This window comes from Etheostoma cragini, chromosome 10, assembly GCF_013103735.1.
Source record: "Etheostoma cragini isolate CJK2018 chromosome 10, CSU_Ecrag_1.0, whole genome shotgun sequence".
NCBI lineage: Eukaryota > Metazoa > Chordata > Actinopteri > Perciformes > Percidae > Etheostoma > Etheostoma cragini.
In genome coordinates, this window is record NC_048416.1 from 8,333,712 (window position 1) to 8,357,383 (window position 23,672).

The following is a 23,672-nucleotide window of genomic DNA, read 5'->3' on the forward strand; positions in this document are numbered from 1 at the left end:
GGCAGTTCTGAAGGCAAAAGGGGGTCCAACCCGTTACTAGCATGGGGTACCTAATAAAGTGGCCGGTGAGTGTATAGTGTGGTGTTCTGTCTAAATAGTTTTGCATCACAAGACCTAAGTCTGGCTCTCTCAGCCCTGGAGAAAGGGTCAAGCTGCACAAGTTTACATTTTGGTATAGGGGGAAAAAATCCCTCTGGGTCGCTTGTATTACTTTTAAGACCATCAAAATCCTGCTTTATACCCGCACTGGACATCTGGTAAGTGAGACTATGGTCCAAATACTTATAATGGTGCACAGTTATCACTGCTAGGGCTGCAGTTTTTTTTTACATTTGATGTCCACCCACATCTTCCGTATCTTTCCCCCTGTAATAAACTTTTGGAAAAGCAACCTCACATCAGGCACTGAGTAATCACACATGACAATTCCACTGACAGCAAGATGTATTTTGTTTTCAAAGCTGGAGGGCACTAAGGTAAGCTCCTGTGGTAGCGTCAAACATCTACACTCCAGTCCCACAGTGCTCCGAGCTCCCAGTCCTGGCAGCTACTATCTGACAGCAGCTAGTTCAGGTCACCTGGGGAACGATGCAATGTGAAAAATGGCAAATGAGAATGTAATCTCTTCCCTTTCTCCCATTAACTTGTCTTCCCCTGATCTTTTGTCCAGAACTAAGGTTAATGCTTGGGAAATAAGCCTCCTGGAGGAGGGAGGACGAGTGTGTGTGTGTGTATAAGCCTGGGCAGCAACGCACAAGTGATGGGTCCGAGGAGGAAAGCCACTAAACTCCAGCCTGTAGTGGGCAGCGGTGCAGTGGAGCTGGTCCTGAGACCTAGTGAGGCCAAAGACTACATCAATGAGTTGTCCCATGAAGTCCTCTGTCATATATTCAGGTACACTGCACTCAACCTACCCTTTTCATTTCATTCTAGGACTGGGTGGGGTTCATTGACTGTAAATATTAATGGACAAAGCATTCGGTGCAAATGCAGAACTGCCTTTAACTGCATTCTATCTGAATCCCGGGGGTGAGTCGTGCGGTTGCAAAAGGAGCTTGATTTCTGTAGAAGTCTCTGAGAAAGTGACCCACTTCTTACTTGATTTTTAACAATGAGTTTATGGTCTCAATTGCTAGTTTTAAGTCTTCTGCAACACAGAAAATTGAATCTGAACAGAATCTGCAATTCTTTATTTTTTTAACCTTTTTTCAGCTGTGATCCAGAATAAGACTGTTTTTCTGCTTTGGGTGGAAATGTGTTAGTCTTCCTTTAATTTCTTTAAAATCTGCAGAATATTCTGCAGAATTCTGTGTCCACAGATTAGTGAGAATAAGATAACAACATGGTAAAGCCTTTCTTGACAAATGAAAGCACTAAGTATTTTCTCAACTTATTAATAACTTTTAATTCAAAATAAACACTATATGCAAAAATCCAGACGTAAAGCGTCATCCAACTGACATATTGCCCTAATGCAGTTCCGCTGCTGGTTTTTTGATAGAGAAAAAGAAGTAAGAAGAAATTTGGACATTTGTTTTGTTTTTTAGGTACCTTCCCATGAAGGACATCATGTGTATGGAGTGTCTGTCCAGAAAGCTTCGAGAAGCTGTAACTCTGTACCTGCGGGTGGTCAAAGTAGTGGACCTATGTGCTGGTCGCTGGTGGGAGTATATGCCTTCAGGTAAGAGCTTGCTTGCTAGGAGGGGGGGAAAGACTACAGACTCTGCACTGCATTTAATAATTATTGATTAATTTATCATTAATAAATCATATCTGTCTTTATATCTCTGTGGCTATCTGCCAAATAGTGAGTAAATATTTTTTACCAAAAATACTTCTGTTTTTTAGTCTTAATTTTGATGAAGGTGCAGCTACTTTCTGCTGTTGCTTTGCTGTCTGCATGTTGGAGCTTTGCGGGTGGGCGAGCCGACACCCCCACACACACAAACACTGGTGCCTGCCACCACGTCACTTCTGTCTATTAATAACTATCTTTTACATTAGGCTAATTAATAAGCTAGTAAGTGTTGATTTATAGCACCCAGCCTTCCAAAAGATGGAACAATTCATTTAAATAATAGTCACAATAAAGATAATATGTAACCATTAACCGACTAGCAGGAGACAGAGCCTCAGTTTACCTGTCCGGACAGCTGTAGACCTGTACCGGTTAAAGTTCTGTGCATTATCGGACACATGCAGCCACTTTCCTGAAACTGCTTGCGAGACCGACAAGTCCACAGAAGTCCGTGGCGTTTATGTGTGAGCCTTCACCGCCTCCACCTGTAAGTTGTCAACTGTGTGGTTTGGAATAAAAGAGAGAAAACAGGACAGAGGAACACTGCGGATATCGCATTTGACCGTGTAGTTAAGGAGGCAGGCGTGTGTTTCTCAGGCGACAGCCTTAGCTGCAGAGTGCTGCGGTAAACCCTGTTTCCTGAGATCTGAGGGGCCCTGGGTAGCAGGTGACCAGTCATCCAGAGGCAGAACAAAGTAATGGTTGTTAGGTCTTGACAATGGCTTGGTTTACGGCTGCAACTAACTATTATTTTCTTTTGTTAATTTATCTGTTAATAATTTTCTCAACTAACAAATTAGTTGTTTGGTCTACAAAAACGTGAAAAAACGTTGATCATTGTTTTCCAAAGCCCGAGATGACGTCTTCAAATGCCTTTTGTCCACAAATCAAAGATATACTAAAAATATTCTCATTTAAGAACTGGAATTTGTCCTTTTTTTCTAATAAGAAAAATTACTCAAACTGACTTATCAATTATCAAAATACTTGGCTATTAACTAAATAGTTGACAATTAATTGAATAATCTCTGCAGCGGGTGTATTAGAGTCCTGAACTGACTGTGAGCTGCAGCAGGAAGCGACTGTAGTAACAGGAACGCAAAGGTGTTTGGGAAAACTTCTGGAGGTTGAACTCTAGGTTTGGCGCAGCTTCTTGCACTAGGTCTGGTGGCAGATATAGGAGGAAGTATTACACCAGGTTGTTGACCGGATTATACTTGGGAATGTAGTTAGACCGGTTTACTACTTTCTTACTGTATATCATCTTATTTCAGAGGCAGAGCTCCTAACTAACGTTTTTACTGGGGTGCCTAACTTTTCATGTTCCCATACGATTTTTTTCTTAACAGATTCCGAATTTGTGTGTAGGCCAATACGGAGTACTGATCCAACGCCAGCGCATTTAAAATTCAGCTGTATACTTCTAACTCTATATGGATGTGATATAATGCTATCAGCTTGGCTCAGGTTAAAGCTTTTGTAAAACCAATACATGAACATTAGAATGAATGCCATAGAACTTTGTTTTTTTTCTAGTTAGACACTCATAACGAGAAAATAATATTTGTAAACTTTTTTAAAAATATATTTTTGGCTATTTGTGCAGACAAATGGAAACATGTTAATACATAAGTAACCTCCGGCTGTTTCTGCATTTGATGATGCTGTTTTTACACACATTGAGGAAAGGCCCTGATCGTGTTTATTGTGTTTTCTGCTTTAGGCTTTACAGACTGCAGCTTTCTGCTCCTTCTGAAGAAGATGCCAGATCTGGAGCAGCTATATGGCCTCCACCCTCGATACCTGGAGAGGAGACGAGTCCGAGGCTATGAGGCATTCAGTATACCTGGAGTCCTGGAGGCACTACAAGCCTGTCCCAATCTGCTGGTCAGTATGTTATGTGAGAATGATATCCTAATGCAGCGAGGTGCACCTATACATCCTAGAGAGCCAAGAGCATTCATGCTTTCAATCAAACCAACAGCCCTACCAAGTAAATTCCACTAAATTGTCCCTGTTCTGTTGGTTGGCATGGTAACCAGTGAAATGACCTGTAGTCTTTGGACCCCTACGTGAAGCTTGAATCAGCTTAAAGGGGTTTAATACATTATCCGTTACATAAGGAGTTTGTCTTGGTGATCTGTTCTTGGTCTGTCAGTGGATGTCCCGGGCCTTGTCGATGAGGCCAGCTTCAGTAGGGAAGAAGTTGATTTTGTGGTGTGAAGGACGGCACCCTTCTGCCAGTGGCAAATGATTCAAAAGGTTCGTGTCCAGGCTGGGTAGGGTCAGCTATAATTTTCCCTGCCAGCCTCAGGGTCCTGAAGACAAACAGGACCTGGAGGGATGGCAGATTGCTGCCATTTACCTTCTCAGTGGAGCGGATGATAAGCTGCAGTCTGCCCTTGCCTTTAGCAGTGGCAGCAGAGTACCAGATGGTGATGGAGGAGGTGAGGATGGACTCAATGATGGCAGTGCAGAAGTGGAACATCAGGAAGTTTTGCTGGGAGGCTCGTTCCTTTCTAAAGTCCACAACCATTTCTACTGCCTTCAGAGCGTTGAGCTCCATATTGTTTGGTCTGCACCAGGTCACCAGGTGGTCAATATTCCACCTGGAGGCCCACCAGAGTTCAATAAGGGTGGTGTCGTATGCAAAATTCAGGAGCTTGACTGAGTGATGAGTGGAAGTGCAGCTGTTGGTGTACAGGGATGAGAGCAGAGGGCAAATAACTCCTAAAGCCTTGTAGAGATCCAGTGTTTCATGTGCCGCTCCTGTCAGACAGGAAGTTGGTCATCCACTGGCTGGTACTATGGATGTATTAAAAGAACTGGATACAGTGTTTGGTGGGAAGCCCGGTACATTCCAATGAGAGTGCTCAAAAGCACATAAAGCAATCACGGAGCTCAGATCTTCCAAGTTGCCTGGCCCATGACGTCACAATGGGCATGCGCACTAGCAACAGTTTGCGTGTGTTGGTGTAGCAACGTGCTCTTTCATGAGCTTCTCTCTCGTGTCTCTCATAAGTATAGGCATCTGGTTTGTTGGTATACATTGCGAACTCATGAACTTGCCTTTGCATTGTCTAAAATATTCACATTAAACATATTTGCATTGTTCGTGATCGTTTGCTTATTGTTTACTATGCTTATCTAGCTAAATAAAAAATTAATTTATTTAGCTTGACACTAAGGAGATGTAGCTAATTATTATGTCGGGCTTTTAGCTAGCTACAGGCTAGCGCTGGCTACTAAGTTTATTCAGCAGTTTTGTGAACAGAGCCTACCTTAATACATTCATGACTTCATATCTCATCCACGTTTCAGGCTTTACAGCCTATGTCTGTAGTAACGTTATGTAGCATATAGCTATGTTAGCTGTGTTACCCTTCTCTTAATACATGCTAGCTACCGCTGCAGTTTGGGAAACGCTAATGACGTTACATCCACGTAACAGCCTTAACAGCGTACATACATACAGCCGTAAATCCCAAGGATGTATCACAAGGTAATACCATGGGTGTATTTATAGAACACATGGTGAATTACAACCATTAGCTATATCCCTTATTATGTGTCCATTATGCACGTTCTTCATGCCTAGTTAAATGACTCTGGATTCAGGTACTAATGAATTTTAAAGTGTTCAAAAAGTGACGTTTTAAACAAGGACCCTTTGAGTGTTCGGGCTGATAAGTTGATGTACCCAAAAAAATGATACGCTGAAATATAGAAGTTTCTTTCGCCATGCAAAGTCTATTTGAAGAGTTTTTCTGGGCCAGAGGGGTGCACTAGCATCGTTATCTGCTAAGCCCATGGTGGATTTTACATTTGTCGCTGATCCTGGGGGCTTGGCAGTTAGACGTTAAGCCTAAACTTAATTAAGATTGGACTCTGAGAAAAGTTTAAAAGCCCTTTTAACTTCTGTATTAAACAGATGGCTGTGCTGATAAATAATATAGTCTTTGGTTTGTACCATCCATTACACTGTGCACATGATAATACAGTACATTCTCTTTTTACCAAAACCGTAGTCTGGACTAACAACAGTTCAGTAACTCTGTTCTCTTCAGGAAACCTAACAAACTTCGAGCTAGCAAGCTACATGCTGAAATTGGCAAGCTTTCAAGAAAATTTGCAATGCTCAACAAGTTAGAAGGGTTGAAAACTGAATACAGTACTTTTGGTGTACCAACCGAATTACGTTGGTACTACCGAGGGCCGAGTCACGTTAAATCAAATGGTGCCAAATCTCGGTACCCAAGAGCAAGTAAGCGCAAGCTTAAGTCACAGATTCACTGCAATGCTGTTAAAGAGATTGCAAGTGTGTTTAAACCTTTCATAAACTTCCTCTGAGACAGACAGACACAGCAGTGTTCTCTGTGCCCTGGTGTCTGGGGGACTGACTGGCTGAGGGCAAGGCAGCTTTATTTCTGAAACATATTTCAGCAACAAGAGAATTCAAAGTGCTTTACATTAAACATTTAAAGAACAATTAAAAATAGAAAATAAAAGCAGGCTAAAAAAGAATAAGATACAAATACAAGAATACAAGTTAGTGAGTGTATTGTAAGAAATGAAAGATTATTTGATTTAATAGATTGGAGGGACGGGTTTGGGAAGGGAAAGAGAAGTTTTGTATTTTGTGTGGTGTGTAAAATGTTGTTAATAAAAAACAAAATGCAAAAAGTAAATAAGATAAATAGGTTTGGGATTATTTTTTCAACCGAAATCAAGTTTTCTTATTATAGAGGGGAGGTGCAGAAAAAAGGTACCTTTTGGGTACCTGAACCGAAATACAGATACCAGGAAACAATGTGAATGGTACAAAGCCCTACAAAGAATACGTTTACGGCATTTACTATCTAACTGATACTTTAAATGCAAACAACCCAGATCATGTGAGACTGTGAGTCATTACAGCTAAACATACTCTTGTCTTCTTAGGAAAACTGCAAGATAGGGTTAAATGGAAAAATTATGATTTACTTTTTGTGTTATAACTTTATTTGTCCTAATTTTAGGGTGTGGAGACGTCTCATCTGGAGCTGGTGGAAGCCATATGGAACTACATGCCCCAGGTCCATATACTTGGAAAGTTCCGCAACCGTAATGGGGCTTTCCCCATTCCTGCTGAAAACAAACTGACCATCCCCATTACTGCAAAGATCCAGACTCTACATCTAGTGGGTGAGTAGGATCACAACTAACTTGACAGTTCCTGCCACTGCCTGCACATGACAGCTGGAATACAATGTAGTAAACTAATCAGACATACTGGATATATATCTGCTTCATCCGGTTAGTTTGTGATAATTAAACAGGCATGTTGGCTCAGAAGGCCCTTGGGGACCATGCTTTGTCACCACCAGTTTGACAAATACTATAGCTGTAGTGATGTACTTCACATAATGTTTGTTTGTTGTAGGTGTGAATGTCCCAGAGATCCCCTGTGTGTCCATGCTGCGCCACCTTTACCTGAAGTGGGTCCGTCTCACCAAACCCCAGCCGTTTAAGGACTTTCTGTGTGTAAGCCTGAGAACCTTTGTCATGCGGAACTGTGCAGGGCCAACCAACTCCCTCAAATATGTTCCCCTGGTTACTGGTTTAGCATCAGCGCGGAACCTGGAGCAGCTGGAGTTGGTGAGAGTTCCCTTCCTGGGAGGGCTGATCCAACATGTGGTGGAGGACAGCTGGAGATCAGGTTAGGAAAACATGTCTATAAATGTCCCTAAGGGTGCTGACACACCAGGGAGATGATTGGCCGTCGGTCAAAGTAGGGCCAACAATGATTGCCTGTTGCCCAAGCTATCTTACTAGCCAACCCCTGAATTAATCAAATTCAACAACTAAATCTTTCATTTACACAGTCTTATCACAGCGTAGAAAAGCCCAGTGCTATCGCCAGATGAGTGACAACTTTGTCCGGCCCATTTCCTGTAATCATCTGTTATCAATGTTGGCCGTTGCCTGGCAGCGAGTGAAGCCGAGGGACAGTAGGCTCTGGCTGACGCTGGCTTTTTCAAGCAAACTATAGATTATAAGCACTTTCTGGCATGGTGCGCCTTGTAGTCTTTGCAGTGTGTTTAATTGCAGCTTTTTGGACAAGACACTATTTCTTTGCCGTCTGCCTGCTGTGTCACTGCCTCTACTGTGGGTTTTACTAGAGTAATATGTATTTTACAGAAGTGTTTAATTGGTTACATCTTTATCAGTTATTAACTTGTTCGCATTAAAGTTTATTCAGATCACTGCTCTGGGAGTGTATGTTACCACACTGCATGTTTCTTCTTTTCCGTTATACTTGGTAATTTAAATAATGGTACATTTCACTATATAGCGTGTTTTCTGGTAAATCAGTTAATATAATATTTTACAAGAAATAACTAAATGGAAAACCCTTTCCTTGTATACTCCTATGTGAATTAAATACTTGACAAATGAAAATTACAGGTACTGAGTAATTTCTCATTTATTAAGAACTTAAGTGCAAAATGAACATGAAATGCATGTATTAAAATGTAAAGCATCATCCAAATGACAAATAATGCCTCAATGCAGGTTGGCAGCTTTTTTTTGGAAATTGCGATAGAAACCATATACAAAAATATGTGACAATAGACACTTTATATGGTTTTGACTATCTATGTTGTTCAATCGCCCAGCACTATGGCACAGTAATAAAATAGTTCCTGCTTAAGAAATTGGGACTTCTTTATGTGGGTTAGGATTTTATACTGTCTGATTGTGTTAAATATTTCGGGCACCATTTTATTTATTTTTTTTAAGTCCCTTTTCTCCTTAGCTCCCAGTGCTTTCTATTTGCTCAACTATTCCCAATGACAACATTTGTCATTTGTATTTGACAGATGATTTGACCCCGTTTGGGATTTCAGATATCTAACTAAACTGCTGGCAGATGCACCCAAGGCCCTCACGTTTGATTAAGTGTTAACGCCTTTGGTTTGTTCTCTGTGATACTGTGTATGTGGATCTCCAGGAGGATTTCGGAACCTCCACACCATTGTGTTTGGGGCCTGTAAGAACGCTCTGGAAGTGGACTTGGGCTACCTCATCATCACTGCGGCTCGCAGGTGCGCCGCAAGTCATCCATTTCTTAAACTACCTGATGAAAAACTACCTGATGAAAAAAGATGTGTCTATATTTAGCTTATGTTTTTAAAGCAAAATGCAAAGAGTATCATGTGGGCAAATGTTAAAGACACTTTTCAGTCACTGAATAGGGTAAAGTATTCGCTAAATGAAGCTTTGTGAAAGATTGTGTTTATTTTCTAAAGCCACTAGATGGTGTTCTTTGTTCAACAACGGATTAAAAGCACTTTAAATTGCTATTCGTTTAACCTTTTTCTTTAAACCAATTGCGCCATCCAGTGGGCTCAGGATATAAATAAAATGCTTCATGAGGCTTCATTTGGCCATCACTACTAGAGATAAAACAAAGATCATGTAGGAAGTAAGAAGTACATAGATAATTACAGCATGTGAGATTGTCTAATACCCAGTTTTACATGGAAACTCCTCATGGCAATGGCACAATACATTCTGTGTACAAAATGATGTCAGAATAAATATCTTGCTATTCATATAGTTACAGCATTTATTTAAAGAAAGGTACATTGTGGAGTTTTCTACAAAAATTCAAGTGATTAAAAAAAACTCAACATTCATGTGTTTTTAACATCACCTAACATCAGAAAAGGTTGTCAGTTGCAGAATATTGTTAATTACGTAATTTATGTGTGTTTAACAGGCTCCATGAGCTGCGTATCCAGCCTTCATTGACCAAAGATGGAGTCTTCTCAGCTCTCAAAATGGCTGAACTAGAGTTTCCTCAGTTTGAGACACTTCATCTAGGATACGTGGACGAGTTTCTGCTGCAATGTTAGTTCCTTCCTTCAAATCTAATCACCTGGTTCAGAGAACACTGGGCCCATTTCCTTCCCTGACAGAAATGAGCCATTTTCCTGGTGTCTCCTTGTTGATATACTAGTGCTGTTGAAAAAGTGCCTGCTTGCAGCTTTTTGTCTCACTCAACATCATGCTTCCTTGGGTCCTGAGCAATACACTTGCCATGACATAGTAGCTTCCCACACCTAAGTTCCACTTTACCATTAGGCTATATAGGTACCTGCCTGGGGCCCCCTCACTTAAAGGGCCCAGACAGTTATAGATTTATTATTATGTGTCAATATGAATAATATTAAACTTGTTACTGTTTAAACTTACTGTACCCTGAAACAACCTGCAAAAGGCCCCCATTCACTTAAAAAAGTATGCAACTCAACTGTATACTTTTGACTTACTGTGTACATCTACTTTCGAGGAAAAAAATGTACAATTACATTTTACCAAGAATAGTTGCTGTTTACATTGCAGATTCAGATTTTACTCCAAAAATACAACAATTACAATACAATGCATTATTATTCATTAAACTATCCAGCATTATATTAGAGCTGAAAGCTCCACTGTGAACAGATGTTAAATAAATGTAAGTAAAGTAAAAATTTCATTGCAGGACTTTTATTATGGGTATTAATAATTTTACTTAAAAAAAATAAAAGTTTTGAGTACATGTTCTACCACTGCCATACCAACATTCCCAGTTACAAGAAGGTTGGAAAGTAAATCAAGACACTGTTTACCTGGGGCCCCAAATCACTAAGTTTAGCCCTGAAAAGCATACCGAGTCAGTGCTACATGTGGTCAGAAACACACTTGGTGAAATTTGTCGTGTTTGTTGTGCGTTCAAATTGGACGATTCACATCCTTGTGTACCAAGCAAAACATCTGCCAAGTGTGAAGTGGATCGGATAAACGGTTCTCGAGATATTTGAAGGATAAATGGAAAGAGACAGATCCAAATGAATGTATTACTCACCTGCACTTTTATTCAACATTTTACAATTAAAATAGACAATAATTTGCACAAAAATTGTGATCAATTCAACTTTTAAAAATCTGTAGTAAAAAGTTGCAACTTTTCTGAAACTTACAGCAAATTTCTGGTGTCTTGAATTGAATTAGATGAATTTAGTTTAGTTTAGTTTTTACAGGTGTGTTACTAAAAATGCAACGTGTTGTGTGTTTCATAAATGCAGGTAAGATGAGTCATCCAGAGCTGGTGAAATACGGTCTGGCTGATGTCATTGAAAACCCAGGCATCATCACTGACATTGGCATCAAGGTGGTGAACGAGGTGTTCACTAATATTAAATACCTGCTCATCTACAACTGTCCTCACCTGCATAACCCTCACCACTGGATCACAGGTAAATCACACCACTACTCACCTTATTTCACAAATGGCCTGATTATGAATGCCCATGTGTTTGTGAGCTCAGCGTAAAATGAATGAAGGAGACGGGACGCCATGGGCTGGCTTAACAGCAACTCCTTACCGACCCAAAACCCGGGAAGCCATTACAGTTTCACTAGTTCCTTTTATATAATAATGAGGGTACTGAATACATATTAGAACCTTTATTTTGCGTTCATCTCTCACTCTTTGAGAAGTGCTGTTGTGCTCTGTGTGGCTGTTATCTGTCTGCTTAACCCCGCCCCCAGATCAGTCTCGATGGAGTCGCCTTGTTGATCTCACTCTGGTTCGCTGTCATGCCATCAAACTGGAGTCCTTCTCCCAGTTCATAGAGTTACTCCCCAGTCTGGAGTTTATCTGTCTGGACCAGATGTTTAGAGAACCACCCAAGGTAAATAGTATGATTATGAACACACAGACAATCACACTAAGAATCACACTTATATCCTACTTGTACCCTGCAAGACCATAGATATGACTGAAGTTGTAATAAATATCACAATCCTCTACCCAGAAGTTGCAACAACTGTGTTTCCGCAGGTAACTTTCTATCGTTGCATTTTCAGAGCTCCACATCCCTGTGGAGTAAGTAATATTTTTGGATAGGAGAAAGAGAAAAACCTCTTTGGGTTGTTTGCATTTCTTTAAACCAATCACAATCATCTTGGGCAGTGCTAAGCTCCGGACGCAGCGACAGTGGCTCTGCAAAATAGTCTACAGAAGGAATTGTTTTATTTGAACATTTGCACCTCGCATAAGAAAACGCCATATACAGCAGTGAATACTAGGTGAAGTTAACTGTTCAGACAACAACATTACAGCAACGTGAGCCATTCAAATTAGCTGGATACATGATAAAGCTAAATTTTTTAGTCATCTACAGCAATCCCCCCAATCCAGTTAGATAGTAAATGTTGCAAACATATTTTTTGTAAATCTACAATAATTTCCCACACAGAGAGCAGAAGGCAAGGTACAATTATCCTGAAAATGTACTTCCGTTAATCTTTTTTTCCACTTACTAAAAATGTATGAAACGCATCGGATCAAAATGGATTTGGAGCAACCTTTCAGTTGAAATGCTGTGGAATCTGCTATACTCCTACATTTGTGCGGATGTAACTTTATTTAAAATTCAACCCGACAATGATTTTTTTATTTTTATTTAATTCCTTTTTTTTTATAGTGTCAATTCATAACAAGAGTCATCTTGATAGAAGGTCTAGACCACACTATAATTTACAAGGACCCAACAGTTCTAGTAGTTCTCCCAGAGCAAGCAACAATGGCGAGGAAAAACTTCCCTTTCAGGAAGAAACCTCGGACAGACCCAGGCTCTTGGTAGGCGGTGTCTGGTTGGGGTTAGAATGAAGAGTGGCAATAACAGTCACACTAAAAGATATTGGAACAATGCCTACAAAAATAGTAGTTTGTAATAGTTCATGGCATAGCCGGGCACTGTGCGGCATTACAAGAACCGCTAATAAATAAAACTATTTGTTCTGGTCACTCTCCATACCATAGGTCACATGAATTACATGCGTCTGCATGTCTCACACTTTACCTGTGTGGGACTGGGATTTCTTTTTCTTCTTTCTTTGTCATTAAGCCTAAACCAACCTCCTAAACTCCATGCTCTTTAGGTCCAACTCATTCTCTAAGCCGTTCCAATGTGTTTAGGTCTGAAAAGTACAGTATAAGAACTATTTTGCACATGCAATGTTTTTGAAAACAACTTTCAGCAACGCCGAAAGCAGGAAATGTCTAATTCTACTTCTGTCAAAACTATGACTACTAACAATGACAGTACAGGCCTACCACTGCCTTTACATCAAGATGTATTAATTGTGGCACAAATGCATAATGCTTCATGAGTTGTTATCGGCAGTTGTAGTGCCCACTTAGAATACACAGTACTACTTTACTGAGTCACCAGCCCCCTATGACGGAAAAACTGAGTTTTTTAACAATATACAAAGAAATTGTCTTTAATGTGAATTGTGGATGTGTGCCTGATAGCTTATCTCATTTAAAAAAAAAAAAAAAAAAATGCGCAGATATAGGGCTGGATGATTAATAAAAATTGTAGACTTCGAAATTCTGAAGCTGTCAATTTATTTTTCAAACCGACAATAATTTCAAAAATGTATTTCTGTTGATAGGTCTACTTCCTCCTTAAAAATATTCTACCACGTGTGCAACGTCCCAAATTAACGCGCCATTCGGCAAATGTGGGGGCGGGCCGACACGCACACACAAACACTGGCGCACATACCAGCCCCCAGCCACTACCTTCTGTTTACAAGTGGTGGGTGGATCGATCCAAATATCAATAATATCGATACCAATGTTGGTATTGATATGGATCAATACCAGTATAATGTCATCGATAATTTAGTTTCAGGTTCTTTCCAGTATGCACCGCTGCGGTTTCATCAAAGAGGCATCCTGGCTGTCTCTGGAAGTGCCGCTGCTTTCAGTTGGTTGAGTCCTGTCACACACACATAGATAGATAGATAGATAGATAGATAGATATAAAAGCAGTGTAATTTGTAAAAGGCATACAGGATTCAGTGGTAACACAACAAATTTATACAAGCATATGAAAATGCTGTCCTTAGTTTTAATTTATAATCCACATGTAAAATCACTATACACTTAGGCTAAAGGTTACGAAAATTCATCCCCCTTAATTATTGAAAAGAATCCGTATCACCGATATTGGCCCTGTACTTACTCGGATTGATACCAAATATTGCAGTATCGCACACCACTACTGTTTCTGATAGCTAGAGTTTAACTTAGGCTAATTAATTAGCTAGAAAGTGGAGATTTTTGGCAGCCAGCCTTCCAAAAGAAAACACAGTGAAACGAAATGTGAACCGATCATTAACCGTTGATCGACAAGCAGGAAACAGAGTCTCACTTCACCGCGTCCGCGGACAGATGTACACTTGTACCAGTGTTGATGTTTTGTGCGTTATCGGACACATGGAGCTGCTTTCATGAAACCGTGTGCCGGATTCAAACAAGTCCACAGCGGCGTGTATGTCCGAGCCTGTCCCCAGCACCTCCACCTGCAGGGTGTCAGCTGTGTGTCTGCCTGGTACAATCTACTCTCGGACGGCCGTTTTAACTCGCCGGTCCTTATCAGTACAGTTTTGTGTGTCATGTAGCTCTCCACAAGCAGAGAAAAAAGAGGAGCTTAAAAAAAACAACGCAACTTGCTGGTTCAAAGTTATGACCTAATTAGCGGTTAAGAAATAGATTGTAAAGCCTATTTACATTTTTATCAGGGATGCATATTATGTGTGTGTTTGTGTTTATGACAGGGCTGTGCCAGGGTGGGCCTGAGTGCAGGGACTGGTATCGGTGTGTCCTCAGCACTGGTCAGCAACCAAAACTCCAACAATGACAACGACAACAACAACAACCACCACCACCATAATAATGAGGCTAATCTGCCTCCTGCTCCTCCACCTGTCAACAACATCAACAACAACAACAACATCAACAACCAAAGACAGCCGCGGCAGCCCAATGGCAAGTCCCACCTGCATTCTTCTTCAGTGGTGCAGCAGCATCCACAACACAGCAGTGCATACTATCCTGGATTTTAGCATTGAATTATTTAGAAACATTACCTTTTCTTTTTGTCATTGACTTAAGTTGAATTTTAAGTAAAAATTATAACCAACAATCTTTTCGAAACATTCCACAGAAACATACAAATATTGTACATTTTGCTAAATGAAGCCCATCTGAATCCTCTCTGGGATTATTAGTGCTCTGTACAAATATGAAGTGAGTCAGACTCATTGTCATTTTAAGTTGACATGTTACTGTTGTGTCACTAAAAGCCAGAAACCCAAAATCTGAAAGCAGTGTGTTTAGAAGATTGTTTTCAGTTCTGTTAACAGTTTTTTAACAGATCGTGTTAACAAACAATTAAACAAATGGGGCCAGGTATCTACTCGGTGAAGGTGAGTGAGAAGTTTTGTTTGTTTTCATAGCACCAGTGGAGGTAAATGGGATCGAGGATGAAGAGGAGGAAGACGAGGATGAGGTAATGCTGGAGGAGAACGTGGAGGCTGAGCCTCAAATAGATCTGAAAGGAGCAGAAGGGGAGGTGAGAGCTGAACAAGCTGGCGTGCCTCCAGGGCCCAGTCATCCAGCTGGAACACCACAACCTCCTGATGAGGAGCAAGCAGGTTTGGAGCTGCTCTGTTTTGATAATTAACAGAGGTTATGACAAGTGTTGTAGATAAAAAGAAAGCTTTACTTTTTAATAATGTCCGCTGATATGTCTGTCCTTTGCACTTCAAGGTCCCAGTGGTTTAGTCCAGCAGTGCAGACCAGCTGGTGCCACGGTTCCAAAGCCCCCACTGGTCATATCCGACTCGGACAGTGAGGAAGAGGAAGGCCTCGTTTCAAGGCTGATGCCAGCTTCCTGTTTGCAGCAGCCAGCTTCCTGTACAGAAGGTATCAGCACAACACAGAACACACCCAGCTGTTACAACAGTGTGTTTGCAGGGCTTACCATAAAAGGTCACATTAGGTTGTTGGTGTAGCCTGGGGCAAGTAACACAGCTACAGAGGGCATCTGTGAGAGTGACCTTTCTTGTTCAATAAAAAAACACACTAAATTATGTGGCTGAAAGAATAGAAGAAACACACCTAAATTTAAAGAAATGGAAAGCACAAGAGCTTGTTTTTTGTGTGTGTGTGTGTGTGTGTGTGTGTGTGTGTGTGTGTGTGTGTGTGTGTGTGTGTGTGTGTGTGTGTGTGTGTGTGTGTGTGTGTGTGTGTGTGTGTGTGTGTGTGTGTGTGTGTGTGTGTGTGTGTGTGTGTGTGTGTGTGTGTGTGTGTGTGTGTGTGTGTGTGTGTGTGTGTGTGTGTGTGTGTGTGTGTGTGTGTTTTTTCAGGTAAAGGTAAGACTCCTCTGAGGCGGAGCAACAATGTGGCGGTCCCGGTAGATCAGACAAAACCTCAGGTGTTAGAAAGCAGCTGTGAGAAGAGCTGTCAGGTGACCAGTGAACAGATCAAGGCAGACATGAAGGCTGCTGCTGACAACAGCAGGAGGACTAGCTGTAGGGGAATTGCTACTGAAGCTGTGGAGACTACTGCAAGACCTGGGGCTGACAGTGGGACAGCACGGGGCAATGGGAATTCTGGGGCAACAGCAAGGACTGGAGTGAGGCCAGTGACTGGATCTGTGGCCAGGGTAGGACCCGGAGCAGCCACACCCAGGCAAGTGGGTGGATGTGGGAGGACAGTGGTGGGGACAAACCACAGAGCAACCGCAACCACTGACAGAGCAACAGTAACTGGCAGGACTAATGACAGCACAGAGGGCCCCTCTGGAGCCCAGGCAGGGGACAGTTGCACAAGGGAGACTGGGCCTAGGCACAGCTCTGGTCCTGCCTGTGTGGACAGTCTGGAGCCCAGAGGTGCTGCTATAAACCATGCTTCCAGGAGACCAGCACTGCTGACTGGACAGGGAGAGAGACAACCTGCCGGTTCAGGTTCCCAGCAGGGCCAGGCCAGCAATGAGGACTTTGTCCCTAGACGTCCTTTGACCCGATCGTATACTCGTATGTCATCTGAGTTCCTGATATCTGAGACAGGTAAGACAGAACACTGAACACATTTCATATTTATCTAACGGGAGTGCAAGTTGGGTTTATGTTCCGTTTCAAAGGCTTAGGCCTGTGGTTTGATGCACAGTGAAGTGGCCGTTGTGCAGCCACAAGTTATAAAGCAAAAGCAAACTTTGACCTGAGATCAGAAGCCTGAAAAAAAACAATTACAGAAGGATACCTGGCTGCAATGGCGCGTCAACTGCTCCATAGTGCGTTCTCTGGCTGGATGGTATAGCAACCTTTTTATGGTATATTAATATTTTTTTAAATGAGATATGTGATACAGACAATACAGCAACAATTTGCATGAAGCTCAACAACACACATGCTCACACACACACACACACACACACACACATACACACACACACACACAAACAACACATGGCTTGTGTAGCAATTTACATTGTAAGCCAAACTAGGTCAAAAGACCTAAAAAATAATTGAATTTACCCAACTTCTGTAGTCTGCTCCTTATCTCCGCTTAAGGTTAGCTGCTCGAGGCTACATTTGCCGCTAATAGCATGACGTACTTAAATGTACAACTAAACTCAGGGAAATTGCATTGTGGGTAATGTAGGTGCCAGGTTTTGACCAAGAAGAAGAATTTGTATGCTAAAAATGACCACAACTCTGATTCTACTGCATCAATTTTAATTACTTTTTTAAACTGGTCCATGTCAACTGACAATGTTATAGTAGTCCAAAGCTAAATCCATGTAGTACACTTTAAACTGTGTTGCCTACAGCTGTTAAAAAAATAGCTGGCTTCTAATTTTGCAGTTAAATACAGTAATATTCACATTCTGAGTGTTGCTTACTTTGGTGTTGTTCATGGTGATATCTTTGCTGTTTACCTTAAGATCTTTCAAGTGCCAGGCCTCGAGTAGCAGTGAGGAGGAAACGAATGGCTGACAAATCAACCAGCACCTCGGACCCGGTCACTGAGGACGACCACGTACAGGTACACACTGCGGGTTGCATGACTTCAGAATTTTCAGAGTCAACTCTGATGTGATGAAAGTCAACGTTGACTAGTCAATGATGTCATTGACATTTTTCTGTTCCGTCAAAATCACAGGAGGAGGGAATGCTTTGCATTCTATACTTTTTTTTTTTTTTACCCTTTACTATCAACCCTTGGATTGATTTTCTTATGCATTGTGTAGCTTAGCCTTTCTAGCATTTTACAACCTGTCCCAATTTATCAGCAAGCGCTTTTGCAGTGAGCTTAACTAACGTTGGCCATTTTCAGTTTGTGCTTTGACACGCTACTCACACTACTGGGTTTATCAGCGGTAACTTTATGCACACCACTGCCAGTAATTATGTCTGTCGCTGCGGCGCGCATTTCTGCGATAGTTCCTCAGTTAAAAGTGTGCCGTAAATTAACACTCAGTGCAAAGTCTATCCTCGTTGGCAACAAATGCATTGGGTTTATACTTAGCTATGGGTGCACGTATTTCAAATGGCCATTAAGTGTTAAGCAAGTCATGTCCTCCATGTTGGACTCTGTAATAATCCAGTGATCTGATGCTGGACAGACATTAATGTTAGCATTAGCACGTAGCTCCTCCTCCTTCACACGTACAGCTGACTGCAAATGTCCTTTAGCGTAGCAGAAATCCAAACAGCTAAAGGCCGCTCTCCTCGTCCTTAGCTCCATCTCCTTATGTCCCAAACGTTTTGCAGTTTTCAAATAAAGTTCCAAATGAGCTGGGTTTTTGACCATTTTTGCCAGGACTGTGCTACAGGTCTCTGTTGTTAGTAACAAAACTACGTGATCAACCTCAAAACGGTATTGTGGAGGAGTAAAGTTGCCTAATCTATGCAACCCCTAGTACACGTACACACACCCACAATCCAATTTGAAGACAATTGTGTTCACTTTGACTTTGTCTTATAGTCACCGATTATCAGTGTTAAAAAGATGTAATGTATTCACTGTCATTCAGAGACCAAGTGGGTGAACACTTGATTAATGTACATGTGCACATAATAAAGTATACGGTTTGGAAAATTTTAAATTCCCATATTAAACTTGCAATATTAAGTTTGTTCTCCCCTTGGGGGAGCCAAAGTGTTGCTGGTGGAGCTCAGAGAGACATGAAGTCAGGGGGACTTTTCCCTTTACGTTTGTTATATAAACATGGGAATGCAAAGGTTAATCTATTGCGTTTCTGTTGTAATGGCTTTAAGTGGACAAAAACAATTTGATGTGAACCCCATTAAGCCAGGATGCACACGCATGCAAGGGAAAGACAACATTGGCTTTAAAAGTTGTATACTCTAAATCCTTTGTTGATGTGATTGACATGCTGAGTTGCTTTTGTTTGTGCAGATTTTGTCTCTGAAGAGTAAAAACCTGGTGGGCATCACTTTGACCAATTGTGGAATCACTGACCTGGTCCTCAAAGACTGCCCCAAGATGATGTTCATACATGGTAACAGACTGATATTTGATGACTCCTGTATATGGTTTTCTCATTTTTGTTTTTGCATTACTTTTACTAAAGATGTACTAATTTGCAAGGGAGGTAGGTACTAGAGGAGAAAGTCTATCCAACCACAAAAAATATGACCCATGTTGACCTTAAAGGGCCAATGTAATAAAGTCATAAAAAAAAAGTTAACCAACTTGTCTTGGTTTATAGAACACCAGGGCTGTGCATTGTTAAAAATCTTTCAATTCGGTGTTAATTTGATACCTCAGTTTTGATGCCGGTTCCTTAACGATATTTTTTGATACCATATGTTTTAAAATCCATCAACAAAAATTCACTCATATTCCACCTTGAATGTGTATCAAAACAGTTATCAAAATTAATAAATAATTCTGGTACCACTGCTCACTCAGAGCAACATTAATAACACTGGTTGTGCTTTTGGATAGGGGTGCACTAGTCACATATTCGGGATAGGTATCAATCCAAACTTGGCCAAATTAACAAAAAAAGAGAAACCTTTTTTGCCACAACATGAACTGCATAATGACATGAACCTTTTCACACTAAACTTGGTGACTGCCCTGTTGTCAACATTTAACTAATGGAGAACTAACTTAAGTGCAAAGAGATGTAATTGAATTGCAAATGCAATCCACAAAAAGTTTTGAAAAACTGTAACCACATTTGAAACCACTTTATCGGCAGTGCTGTTACTCACTGATCTTCTGCGTGGTGTTGGTGTCCCTTTCACGTGAGGTGTTTTAGTGACGTTAGACAGCCAATCGCCAGCGACTTTAGGTCCTTACACGCAAGTTTGTTACGTGATTATTGTCTCACATACGCTTTTGGAACTTAAATTTGGCACCAAAAGAAATCAATTTTTGAAACACTTAAGATTAAAGTATTTCGGTCGGTGCCTTAAAAGTAAGGACGCTTGGTGCCCAGCCCTATAGAACACTAACTTTACATCAAATAATCCAGATATCCACACTGTCCTTATATAGAGCAGCATTTAATTGTAAAAGCCACACTAATTCCCAGTCAGTATAAAATACAAGATGTAAATATGCCAGAGTTAATTTCTTTTTATAAATTTAAATTTAATTTAAATTTTTCATTTGTTTATTAGTCCCCTATGGGGAAATTCCAATTTACACTCTGCGTACACACATTGTTAGTAATCACACACAGGGCTGAACCACACACACACACATGCTCAGGTCCTATTCATGCACTAATGGAGAGATGTCAGAGTGAGTGGGCTGCCAGCTGAACCAGCGCCCTGAGCAGTTTGGGGGGTACGGTGCCTTGCTCAAGAGCACCTAGCAGTGCCCAGGAGGTGAAGTGGCATCTCTCCAGCCACCAATCCACACTCCATACTTTTTGGTCCATATGGGGACTTAAACCAGTGACCCTCCGGTTCCCAACCCAACTCCCTACGGACTGAGCTACTGCCACCCTCAAATTAGCCAGAATGCTAATTTAAATCCATAGTCCCTAGGCAGGTAACAGAGTAAAGAACGTTACAAGGAAAACTATAAGGAAAGTAAAAATATATAATACACAATTAGTAGAGGTTAAAACATTATGCAACATGTCAGGTTAAAAGTGATTTGACTTAAACTTACTCGTAATTCTAACAGTATTGGTCTGATGAATCGTCAGGGGATTTCCAAAAACTGTAATCTTCCAGGGACCATTAACATTCACAACAATTACGATGTAATGGATACGCTGACTGATGATCGACTAACAGCAATGAAACAACCTCTTCATTAGAGAGTGTTGTACAGTATACCATTTATAAGTAGGAGCAAATAGGAAAATGACACAATGGAAATGACACAACATCACCCACACTGCATTGCCTGTTTAAATGAACTCAATATTGACCTCTTAGCTAGCAGATTTAGACATTTGTAGTAACCTGTGTTGATATAAATGAGTCAAATACGGGGATAATATGTGTTCCTTACACTCCTTCATTACTGGTTTGGGTACAAAGTATCTATATTGAGTTTTGAAAACAACCCTCCCAGCAGATGTTATGAGTCAGAAAGCATTCAGTGTTTTTTTTGTGTCCCCTCTCTCTCTCTCGCTTGCTCTCTCTTTCTCTCTCTCTGTGTCTCTGTGTAGCTACCAGATGTCGAGTGTTGAAGCAGCTGCGAGTAGAAAGTGCCCCCATAGTGAACAGGTTTGATTACGCTCAGTGTAAGAAGCTGGACATGGAACAGGTCCTGGATCAGATACTAAGAATGCCTCCTGAGAGGAACCGCATCATCTACATGCGCCCTATGCACCAGGTTGGTAACCTGCAATGTCATCTCTGTTTTGTTTTGTTTTTTACTCGGGACCCTGACCACGGATGTATCTTGACCTGGATACCGCACAGCCCCGCAGTGTTGCTGTCAATTTGTCTCAGTGTCCCCAATCATAAAAGAGACTGTCCTGTCTGTGAAACTGTTGACAGGAAACATTAAACTCAGACCAGCTCAGATATACTCTTTCTATCTAAATGTAGAATTATATTTAGGAATAAAATAGAGAGAAATAAATTCAAAACAGCAGAAGCAATTACTGTATTTACAGTATAAACAACCGTTTCTAACTAGCATTTCTATTTTTATACATAGACAGTAACACCGAGTTATCCTTTAGAAGAGCTGTAGGTATTGGTAAGATCCAGAACTTTGCTAAAAAATTTGAACATCAACAACTTCTCAGTCCCTCTCTCCTAAGCCCCTCTCCCCACAAGGGACAATGGATGCATGAGCAGTAATTAGGCTCGTTGGAGATGAGCCAGGTCAGATCAGAACTGATCGCCGCCCATTGCATGCTGGTTAGATTTGTGTCCGACTTGATCCTGACTTGCTCTGCCGTCATGCACAACTAGGCAACGATAATCTCACGAGATCAAGGTGGCCCCATTTCTGAGACGCAGGCAGCACCGTTGCTTCTACCAACTGGCGGACCCAGGGCATGCTGGGAAACGCCAGCCTCTCAGCTGATTCAACAGCTGATTGGTTCAGAATCGACTCAACATGATGACGTTTTATATAAACTTTTTTGAATCGGAGGGCTTTTAACTGCCATTTGTCTGATATAACGGCTTATTCTGCACAGAACACATGTTGTGTGGCTGATAGTGATGTTTAGAAGTGCGAGAGACTCAATCTGTTCAGATCACGGATCATCTACAGTGTGTTGGTAATTAACATCTGCAACAGGTTGCATGTAGTGCATACTGAGAGTTACTCTTAACTAAAACAACTGGAGAATGTGTACACGGTGATACATGGGTCTGATTACATTTTATTAAATCGGACCACAGTGTTTCTGTCACTTCAGCCTGAAGGCTGCAGGAATCGGCTGGAAACTGTCAGACTTTACCGCAGCTTTTTGTCCCTGACCCCGGCTGCTGCCGCCTGCTCTCGTCCACTTTACAGGCAAGGCGCAGTTCATCTTGAATGAGCCTAGTGACACGCAGTTAGAGACCACCCCCCCACCTCCCTGGCCCAGATTGGTGCATCTGAACCGGGAGTGTCAGAATGTTGCAAATTGCACCACAGGCTGTAGGTGGTGCCAGAGGAGACAGATAAAATTATAAAATGTTTAATTAAATAAAATATATTAATTAAACATACAGTAGTGGTGTAACTGGCCGTAGCTGATTTGTGCTCCTTGCGGATCCCCACCACAGTTTGTATGCACTGCAGATTAATTGCAAAGTTTAAGCATGATGGTGTGGGAGCTGCTGTGGAAACGGAGCGAGACTGCCTTCTCTCTACGGTTTGTTCAAGTCACAGTAATTTAGGCCAATGACAATTAAAAGCATTTGCAAGTGTGGTTACACTTTTAAAAAACACGCAGGGAATAAAGAGTTCTCTGCCACATAATTCAATGTAATGTCATGCCAAAAGCAGTCGCACTCCCTCTGAGACGTGCATTTCCTCTGGTGACAGGCTGAAAGTTGTAGGGAATGGTTTGGGAGGGGAGAGGGAGGGTTTGTATTTTGTGTGATGAGTGAAATGTGCTAACTAAATAAAATGTAAATAGGAAAGGATTACATTTGGAATTAATTTTACAACTGAAATTAATTTTTTGTTGCACCTTTAAGTGATAAGTTTGAGAACCCCTGTCAGACATGCATAGCAACGGTCCCTGGAACACTTTTTCTCTTTTTTTCCCTCTCCTCTCCTCTTCAGATTGACTCCGTAGCGTTGGAGCGTCAGCTCTTCCAGGGGCCCTATCCCTATCACATTGCTATAGTGCACGAGTTTAGCAACCCTCCAAATATACGCAACAAGGTTCGCATTCGCAGCTGGATGGACACCATAGCCAACATCAGCCAGTGAGTAACTTCCCTGATAACGAGCATTTTGCCAGAAATCAATCACTTTCTAACCTCACGCCTTTGAATGTGAACCAGTTTCTTTTTTTTTCCCCAACAT

At 41.3% G+C, this 23,672-nt stretch overlaps 1 protein-coding gene across 2 annotated transcripts in view; it reads left to right on the top strand.

Annotated features, from left to right (window-relative positions):
- fbxo38 (F-box protein 38) overlaps window positions 1–23,672 on the top strand; it is a 32,015-nt gene that overhangs the window by 1,574 nt on the left and 6,769 nt on the right. The window contains exons 2-18 of one of the 2 annotated variants that reach the window (XM_034882831.1): window positions 671–894; window positions 1,548–1,681; window positions 3,522–3,685; window positions 6,817–6,982; window positions 7,221–7,496; window positions 8,793–8,886; window positions 9,564–9,694; window positions 10,915–11,085; window positions 11,381–11,523; window positions 14,465–14,675; window positions 15,146–15,343; window positions 15,459–15,614; window positions 16,058–16,759; window positions 17,638–17,738; window positions 19,116–19,218; window positions 21,358–21,524; window positions 23,427–23,572. In XM_034882831.1, the coding sequence (XP_034738722.1) occupies window positions 761–894; window positions 1,548–1,681; window positions 3,522–3,685; window positions 6,817–6,982; window positions 7,221–7,496; window positions 8,793–8,886; window positions 9,564–9,694; window positions 10,915–11,085; window positions 11,381–11,523; window positions 14,465–14,675; window positions 15,146–15,343; window positions 15,459–15,614; window positions 16,058–16,759; window positions 17,638–17,738; window positions 19,116–19,218; window positions 21,358–21,524; window positions 23,427–23,572 (3,197 nt within the window). In that variant the 5' untranslated portion in view covers window positions 671–760. The remainder of the gene's footprint in view (window positions 1–670; window positions 895–1,547; window positions 1,682–3,521; window positions 3,686–6,816; window positions 6,983–7,220; window positions 7,497–8,792; window positions 8,887–9,563; window positions 9,695–10,914; window positions 11,086–11,380; window positions 11,524–14,464; window positions 14,676–15,145; window positions 15,344–15,458; window positions 15,615–16,057; window positions 16,760–17,637; window positions 17,739–19,115; window positions 19,219–21,357; window positions 21,525–23,426; window positions 23,573–23,672) is intronic. The other variant, XM_034882832.1, reaches the window with a different exon arrangement.